Source organism: Pyxicephalus adspersus, chromosome Z (assembly GCF_032062135.1).
Source record: "Pyxicephalus adspersus chromosome Z, UCB_Pads_2.0, whole genome shotgun sequence".
Lineage (NCBI taxonomy): Eukaryota > Metazoa > Chordata > Amphibia > Anura > Pyxicephalidae > Pyxicephalus > Pyxicephalus adspersus.
Window position 1 is genome coordinate 28,878,256 of NC_092871.1, and position 9,996 is coordinate 28,888,251.

The 9,996-nt window shown below is 38.3% G+C and overlaps 2 protein-coding genes across 2 annotated transcripts; both read left to right on the forward strand.

The window, feature by feature from the left end:
• The first annotated feature begins 586 nt into the window (after positions 1–586).
• On the forward strand, positions 587–1,596 carry LOC140343736 (transcription factor Sox-3-like). The gene has a single exon (XM_072430601.1). The coding sequence runs from the start codon at positions 667–669 to the stop codon at positions 1,594–1,596; it is 930 nt and encodes a 309-aa protein (XP_072286702.1). The 5' UTR covers positions 587–666.
• Positions 1,597–7,153: 5,557 nt separating this feature from the next.
• Positions 7,154–8,206, forward strand: LOC140343371 (transcription factor Sox-3-like). The gene has a single exon (XM_072430024.1). It carries the CDS (start codon positions 7,265–7,267, stop codon positions 8,183–8,185), a length of 921 nt encoding a protein of 306 aa, XP_072286125.1. The 5' UTR covers positions 7,154–7,264; the 3' UTR covers positions 8,186–8,206.
• Positions 8,207–9,996: the final 1,790 nt, after the last annotated feature.

Genomic DNA, 9,996 nt, shown 5'->3' on the forward strand with positions numbered 1-9,996 from the left:
AATGGGATTGGATTAATCTTCTGAGTGTCACACAAACATTTTAGATCTGATCTGTCAGATCATCAGATATTTCTGGCTGAGATTTTACACTTTTTCCAATGATTATGTTTAGAAAAGTTGCTTGTAAAGTTACTTTACAATTAATGTTTAAAAAAAAAACACAATCCAATGCTACAAAGTATCTAAAAGTCAAGTTTGATCATAAACAATTGGTAAACTCTATACTTTTTCTTAATGGTTTTTACTGGGGCTTTATTTTGTATATATTTTAAAAGACTTTATATATATATTTATATATTTATATAGATTTTTTTTCTTTTTAAGTGTAACAGCAAAAACATTACAAGTAGGAAAGCGCTTTTTTGGGCATTAACTACTTCTCTTGCATGGATAGGAACTCTATTTGCATGATAAACATGATATGGGTGGGTCTGGAAAGGGTTAAGGTGATGGTAAAATGTAAAAGTTGGGGGCAGGACTGGGAAGCTTCTGATTGGCTGTTAGGGATGATTATGCATTCATTCAGGCCAGCCACAACACTTTTTAACGGGAGAAAAATGGAAAAGTTTGTATACAGTGACCAGACCATCCCATCCAGAGACTTTGCTGTTTTCTCTGCTTCTTACTGAACTGGTTTCTTGCAATATTCAGCACTTTCAGCTCCCAATGGATAACATGCTGGAAAATGACATCAAGAGCCCAATGCCGCAAAGCAATGCACCGGCTGAAGAAACTGAGACCACAGGAAGTAAAGGCAATGCTGCCACCAAGGACCAGGAACGAATCAAACGGCCCATGAATGCCTTCATGCTCTGGTCCCGAGAACAGAGGAGAAAGATGGCCCAGGAAAATCCTAAAATGCACAACTCTGAGATCAGCAAGAGGCTCGGGGTAGATTGGAAGCAACTCAATGATACTGAAAAAAAACCTTTTATAGATGAGGCCAAGAGGCTGAGAGCTGTCCATTTGGATGAATATCCGGATTACAAGTACAAACCACGTAGGAAGACCAAGACCCTCCTCAAAAAGGACAAAAACGCCTTGACTGAGAACCAGCTGGTTCAAGGTAAGACCCCAGTTACCAACACTGTTGGCGTTGGACATTATGCCCATATGAATGGTTGGACCAATGGAGTTTATTCACTGATGCAGGATCAGATTGGATACACACAACATCCAGGGATGAACAATCCCCAAATCCAGCAGGTGCACAGCTATGACATGAGCAGCCTACAATACAACCCAATGATGTCTTCTGCTCAGACCTACATGAGTGCAGCTTCTACCTACAGCATGTCTCCAGTGTATAACCAGCAAATTTCTACTGTCATGAGCCAAGGCTCCATGGGCTCAGTGGTGAAATCGGAGCCTAGTTCACCCCCAAATTCCATTGCTTCTCACACTTCTCACACTCAGAGAGCCTGCTTAGGTGACCTTCAAGATATGATCAACTTGTACCTGCCTTCAGGTGGAGATGCCAGGGAACCATTGCCACTACAAAACAGCAGACTGCATGGTGCCCACCAACATTACCAAACCGCCGTGAATGGTGAATACTTTTGGAGCACAATCCAATCCAATGTTTCCAATGTTTAGATGTTTTATTGATCTGCTCAAGACTTTTTCTTGAGTCTTATTCACTGTAATTTTTACTGTTAACTTTTAACAATTTTGTTTTGTGGGTTTTTTGCAGGTAACAAATACAGTTTTTTTATAATATTCATGGTAGGTTGTATTTATGTAGGTTGTATTTATGTATTTAATATATATATTTATTTATATATATATTTATTTATATATATATATATATATATAGTACGCGCATACTCGAGTCCGGACCGCGGTAATCCGCGATCGCTGGCCGCGCGTACTTTCGCGCTTCCAGCGAGCGCGGATTTAATTGATGAATCAGGGGCCATGAGTCTCCTGTGCCAATCCTACCATCAGAAATTAAATATTTATTGTTATCAGAAGTTATTTACCCAAATATTTTGGTAACATACACTGTGCAAATAAAGAGGCGAGAATCCAGTATGTAACTGCTATGTAGTTTTCCATACTTGCACAGTTTTCATGTGATAAGTGGTCAGACCGTGTTTTTTTTACATTTATGCTAATTTGGCACAAAATAAATCAGTTCTCTGGTATCACTTTCAGAAATCAAAAAAGAATTTAAAAAAACAGGGAAGGAAAACCTGAAGTGATCATTTCAAAGTTTCAGTTGCATCATACATCTAACACTGGCTGAACTGGCTGGCAGACTGAAGAGAATTTATAAATGTATACACAAAATAACATAAATAAAAATTATACACTTGATCCACAAAACAAAAAAAAATAACAAAAAGAAAACAAATTGATGACACTGATCAACATTTTCTTGCCAAACAGATTAACGTCATTTTATGATATAATTGATGCACAGATTTCTTAAATGGTATTTTTTGAAATAATGACCTCAATAATACCCTCATAAAAAACTAATGAAACATGAAATTTAAGGAAAATTAAACTAGATATGCCTATGTATACAAAATTACATTTTTAGAAATTCCTAATGTCAATATACTCTATATTCACTATATCTACAGAACTAATCACAAAACTAATCACACTTTTATGCTGATGATCAGGACAATCACGTTGAAGGCTCTAGCAGTAGTCTGCCATCATGTGTCGATCCCATCTGCCCTGATACCTTTCTTCCATCACATTTATATCTTGATGGAACCTCTCTCCTTGTTCCTCACTGAAATATCCAAGGTTTTCTGGATATATTTTTGCAAATGGCTATGGAGATAGTGTACCTTTATACTCATAGTAGCAACCAAATTTTTAAAGTTCTTCATAATTTTGTGCTTTATTCTTACACAAGAAGTTCTTGACAACCATGACATAGCTGTGGCAGGCAGAAGCTTCAGAATCAGTCATGTAACTTGTGAAATTTGAATCATTTATCAGTTTCCAAATCTGGGGTCCATCAAAGATTTGTGCTTTTAAAATTTCAGTACTCAATCCAGGGAAGAATCTACAAATGTATTTGAAGCAATCACCATCCTTGTTCAGAGCTCTAACAAATTGCTTCATTAATCCCAACTTCACGTGTAGTGGAGGGAGAATGATTTTTTTCTCTATCAACCATTGGCTCGTTAATGGATGTTCGCTGCCACTTTTTTTCATGTTTTCCCTTGGAGGCCATGCCACCGTTTTCCAGTGATCCTGCTTTGCTCTACTATCCCACAAGCAGATGAAACATGGGTACCTTGTATATCCACTTTGCTGTCCAAGTAGGAAGTTCACCATTTTTAAATCAACACATATGGACCATTGGTGTTCATGATAGCAAAGCATTTTGATATTTTCATATTCTTCTTTAGGTTTTGTGACCAAATGGAATTGATGTATAGCAGTTGCCATTATGTAGTAAAACAGATTTCAAACTATGAGTGGAACTGTCTATGAAAAGCCGCCAGTCTTCTGCTCTGTATTCTGGTACTCCCATATGGGCTAGTAGTCCAGGGATGTTACAACAGTACACAAAGTCTCCATCTTCACTGAAATATGGTAGGAGTGTCACCTCTCTTGTCCTATAATCCGTTATTTTACCTTCCGGTCTCAGACATTTCTTTTCTTTTAGCCTGGATGCTAAAAGTTAAGGTGCTTGTTTTGACAGACTTAGGTCACCTATTAAATCATTGAGTTCTTCTTGGGAGAACTGCTGCTTTGATGAAACACTTCCTTCATATTCACTTCCACTGCTAACTCTTGGATTACACTCCAAACCCTGTATATCCTCCATGTTGGATACAGGAATATCAGGGAGTGTACTGAACACTGGTATGGGAACATCAGCACCATGCGGCACAGGTCATCTTGCTGATTCCAAATCAGGGTACTCCCACTTGTTTTTCTTGTAACTATTGAAACCTTTTACATTCACAGCACAAAAATAACAATCATTATGATGATTTTTGGGCTCTTGCCTTACCATAGATAGACCAAATTTCAAACTTTTCAGTTTTCCATTTTTCCACTGAGGTAGACTGTCACAATACCTGTTGGTTCCCACAGCGGCACCTGCTAAACCATCCTGCTGCATCCCATGTCTGTATACCCTGCGGAGCTACCAAACACAACACTCACTCTTTGTATCTGGCTGACAGAACATGAAGCACTTCCTGTTCTGCTCACACTGACACAGCACAGGGAGGAGGAGCTCCTTAAAGGGGCAGAAGCTATTTTAGTCTCAGCAGAAATGGAGGCTGGTGCTGTGACTTTCCAGCAGGTACCTTGATACTCTGCTTGTGATTTCTGACATGACCTGCGCCTGGAACCTGACCTTGCCTGTCTGCCACCTGCCCTGACCTGTGCCTGGAACCTGACTGCATCTCCCTGCCACCTGTCTCTACACTGAGGTCGCTCCAGCCTTCCTCCTCAGGTAGGGTCACCCCAAGGGTCATGACCTGATGACCCCCAGAAGCAAAAAGCCCAGTAGTCTCCTGGCCCATCACCCCTTGCAGGGTGCCCTGGTGAAAACCTGGTGTCACTTAGACTCCCTGCCTTGGGTGATCCCGTGCTACCTGCCTGAGGTGAACCTGACGCAGACACAACAAAAGTTTTGCATACCATATGGGGAGCCCAATACTTATCTTGGTCCTCCAGTTTAATACCACAATATGGAAAATATGCTTGTTTCACAAATTCTGTAATGTTTCTTCTCTGTTTTTGCTGAGAATATTCACCACAAATGTAGCAAAATATATTAGGGTCATTTAAACAACTTCTTGAAGAACTCATACTTCTTTAACCACCTAGCCGTTAAGCCCGACCTTCGTACGGGCAAAAAAAAAAAGGCTAGGATGGTTAACCCCGTATTTTTGTCGCATCCATACTTACCTGGTCCCGCTGTGCACATCCAGCGTCGCTTTCGTATTCCAGCGTCGTCCTCCGTCCATCGTCGTCCGTCGATCTCCTTCTCCAGCGTCGGGTGCCAGCGGAACACAAGATGCCGGTCGGCTTCTTACCTGGTCCCGCTGATCGCCGATGATCCTTCTTCATCCAGCGCCGGGTGTCTTCTGAAGCGAGAAGCCGTCCGGCTGAGAAAAAAATAGCCGGACGGCTCCTCCCTGCGTGCGTGATGACGTCGGCGTGTGTGTGGGAAATTCAAACTCATTCATTCATTTTGTATTGGATTCAATACAAACTCCTGTATCCAATCCAATACAAAAAATTTAAAAAAATAAAATAAAAGTAAATAACTTGGAAATTCAAATTTAATTTTGTATTTGATTGGATCGATTGGACAAACTTGCGTATCCAATCCAATACAAAATAATATAAAATTAATACAAAGTACATAACTGGTAAATTCAAACGCTCATTTTGTATTGGATTGAATACAAACTCCCGTATCCAATCCAATACAAAAAAAATAAAAAAAAAATAAAATAAAAGTAAATACATTTTTTATATTCATATTATCTACTAGAACCCTTGTTCGGACATATTTCTGTAAGTTACAGGTCTACAATTTAAAAAAAAAAATTCATGAAAAACAGTGGATCACTTTTGGTACAGAAATCTAGACTTCAGTGTAACGCTTAGGTGGTTAAAAAAAGAAAATGTATAAATAAAAAGAACACAAATGAAAGTTGCAAGAAAATAATGTTACATTTAATATATAATATCCAAAACATCAGTGTAAAGATTGATAATATTATGCTGTGTTAACTATGTGGTTGATAAATTAGTTTATTTCGATTCCTGTATCACAAGAACTAGAGCCAATTTAATGAAACTTATGTCACTTTTGCATTCAGCAGACCTGAAATACACTAAATATATTAAAAATCCTTGGCATTTTTTTTTTTTTGTTGAGTTGTGTAATTGCTAGATTTGGTCAGAGTATGGCTAGCATTGTACATTGCTACAAACTAATTTGTCTCCAATACCTTTATTATTATTATTACACAGTATTTATATAGCGCCATCATATTATGTAGCGCTGTACAAAGTCCATAGCTGTTCTCAAAGGAGCTCACAATCTAATGTCCCTACCATAGCCATATGTCTTTGAAACTGTCTAAGGTCAGTTTTTTGGGGGAAACCAATTACCCTAACTGCATTTGGAATGTGTAACGTTTTGGAATGTGGCAGGAAACACACACAAACACAGGGAGAACTGGCAAACTCCATGCAGATGGTGCCCTGGCTGAGATTCGAACCAGGGTCGTAGTGCTACAAAGGCCAGAGCGCTAACCTCTAAGCCACCATGCTGCCCACCTTGAAGTTTATTGGATGCAAATCACTGCACATCCATGTCAACTCAGGTGATTTAAAGATTAAACATTGCAGTTTGCCATTGGATACACAGCTTGCATCCTTGGCATATCTTTACGTGCAAAGAGATGCTGATAGCAAAAATACCTAGAAGACTGACAAACAACTTCTAAAAACATTGTGGTCTGACAAGTACACATCAAAGCTTTAAATTCTTAGGTATTACAAATACTACTTAATGTTGTTTAATAATTGCCATTCAGTTATTTTAACTGCATAGTGTAATATTCTATAAAATTGGCTATTTTTACAGGAAAGAATTACATATTTTTGGGAATTAGCAAGCACTGCACTGGAAGTGCAACTGATCTTACTAATCATATCCGCTTTAGGTTTGTATAACATTGAGCTTTTTGGATCCAACATGCTGAAATGAGATGTGATTATTATTCACAGGAAAACTTTACTTTTAAAGTTACTTTATACTGAATGTTTAAATAAACACTATTCAATACTACAAAGTTTTTAAAAGTCAAGTTTGATAATAAACAATGTGTAATCTCCGTACTTTTCGTAATGGTTCTTACTGGGGCTTTATTTTGTATATATATTATTCCTTTTTTTCTACATTTTTAAGTGTAACAGCAATAACTTTACAAGTAGGATTGCACTAATTTGGGGATTCATTGTTTCTCTTGCATGGATAGGAACCCAATTTGCATGATAAGCCTGATGTGGGTGGGTCTTGAAAGGGTTAAGGTGTTGGTGAAATGTGAGAGTTGGGGCAGGACTAGGAAGCTTCTGTCTGATTGGCTGTTAGAAAGAGATTAATATGCAGTCATTCAGTCCAGCCACAACACTTCTTAACAGGAGAGAACTAGAGAAGTTTGTGTGAGGAGACCAGACCATCCCATCCAGATACTTTGCTGCGTTTTCTGCTTCTACTGAACTGGATTCCTGCGATCTTTTGCACTTTCAGCTCCCAATGTATAGTATGCTGGAAAATGATATCAAGACCTCGGTGCAGCAAACCAATGCACTGCCTGGAGGAACTGTGACCACAGGGAATAAAGGCAATGCTGCCACCCAAGACCAGGATCGGGTCAAGAGGCCCATGAATGCTTTCATGGTGTGGTCCAGAGGACAGAGGAGAAAGATGGCCCAGGAAAATCCTAAAATGCATAACTCTGAGATCAGCAAGAGGCTGGGGGCAGATTGGAAGCTCCTGAGTGATGCAGAAAAAAGACCTTTTATAGATGAGGCCAAGAGGCTGAGAGCTGTCCATATGAAGGAATACCCGGATTACAAGTACAGACCAAGGAGAAAGACCAAGACCCTCCTGAAAAAAGACAAATACTCCTTGCCTGGCAATCTTCTGGTGCAAGGTGTGACCCCAGTTACCAACACGGTTGGCGTTGGACAAAGGATAGACTCTTATGCCCATATGAATGGTTGGACCAATGGAGCTTATTCACTGATGCAGGATCAGCTTGGATACACACAACATCCAGGGATGAACAATCCCCAAATCCAGCAGGTGCACAGGTATGACATGAGCAGCCTACAATACAACCCAATGATGTCTTCTGCTCAGACCTACATGAATGCAGCTTCTACGTACAGTATGTCCCCAATGTATAATCAGCAAACCTCTACTGTCATGAGCCTAGGCTCCATGGGCTCAGTGGTGAAATCAGAGCCTAGTTCACCCCCACCTTCCATTACTTCTCACACTCAGAGAGCCTGCTTAGGAGACCTCCGAGATATGATCAGCATGTACCTGCCTCCAGGTGGAGATGCCAGCGATCCATCGTCAATCCAAAACAGCAGACTGCATGGTGTCCACCAACATTACCAAAGTGCTGGGACTGCAGTGAATGGTACCATGCCACTAACACACATTTGAAAAAAAACAGTTCTCCCCTTTAAAAAAATTTTGTTTTTGTCCTGTTTTATGAAATATTACTGTGACTTTAACATATCACCAAAATAAGAATAAAATTGTTTTATTTGTTTTTTACAAGCTTGAGATTAAAGTCATTCAAGAAACCAATAAATTTTTTAAGATTAATTTTCTTTTCAAGTGTCTTTTCTGTTTTTTTTTTTTTTTTTTTCCATACATGCTTTTGTACTATGTGTAATGCAGAACTGCTTCTGCCTGTTTGTGTCTGCCTTTTTTTCATCAATGTAGGTAAATATTGGAACATAATATATCTGTTCCAAGTCGTGTCAGAAATACCTATTAGCAGTGTTTAGTTCTAATTACATGTACATTTTTTTTAGAAAATAGCAAGACTTCAGGTTAAGCTTAATTCACAAACGGGGATAAGGATCTTTTTCTGACCATGATAGCTACTTTTTTTATAAGTTATAACTCCTTAACAAAAAATATTACCTACGTTTTTTTTTTAAAAAAGGATTGTTATCCTGGTGTTGTCTTTGTGAGAACGCCTATGTATCCAATTTAAAAAATATATGTTCCAATGGCTGGGGAAAATTCCAAAATATATATCATATCCAAACACTGCTAAAGCCATGAAAAGGTAACAAGATAAACTGCTTCTTTTCAAATATTATGGTAGTTTTATTTTGATTTATGCAGTACATCATTTTGAATTTGATCTATCAGACAACACATTTTATTCAAGGTATATGTAAGGAGTCGCCTAAACATTCCAATGGAATTATGGCTGGCTGAGTAAACATCGGCAAGGTGTCTAAGAAATTGGTTTAAAATTATTACCTGTCAGTCTGGAAGAGATAAAGAAAAATACCATTAAAAAAGTATACAGCTTAAAAGTAGAAATAAACTACATTCACCTCTGCTTCCATAAGCTCCTATACTAGTACTAAAACAGTCTTTTTCTGGTTCACCATCTTTACTACACATAACTCCTGTATATGCGTACAGTGCCAAGGCATGCCAACAATATATACTCAGTTGCATAGTAGGTTTCTTCTGCAATAAAATGCCTGCCAACTCTTCCAAATTTTTTCTTTCTGAAATAAAGTAGTAAAGTTTTGCTTTATGGTTCCAGATCTACATTCCAAGGTCAAGTAATCTCATTCTTCTTGCTGCAATTCTTGCAAAATTCCTGTTGTCTCTTTGCTAATGTAAAATAAAGGTGAGTTTTTATATGAATTTTTAATGCCAATACGCAAATCATTTTACTAAAAGAAAATTTGTCAGCCTTTCTTAATTTTGAAGTATACTAGTAAAGAAAGTTGCATTTGTATGTTTTGTTTTCATTTAACTTCTAATTTAGAGTAAAGTGGTAATTGTTTATTTCTGGGCATACACAGATAAATCTGAATGTTGAACCACAAGCTTCTTTTATCTTTATTTCTACAAGATATTAAAATTTACTCTGAACAGTTCTCTTCTCTTCCTACACATACATCAATGAGCCTTGGGCACCTACAACCCTATGGATATGACCACCAGTTGTCCTTGAACCACAATTTATAGATTCTAATCACTGAATAAAGGAATCACCCCAAAGACCTGCAGTTTTGGAGATGCTCTGGCCCAGTCTAACCATTATGATTTGGTCCTTGCCAAAGTTGCTCAGATTGCTACACTTACCCATTTTTCCTGCTTCGAACACAACCTATACCAACTCTCTGTTCACTTTGTAATATATGATCACACTCCTCGAAAAGTGTGATTGTGACAAGATAATCAATATTTACTCACTGTCCCCGTCAGTGGTTTCC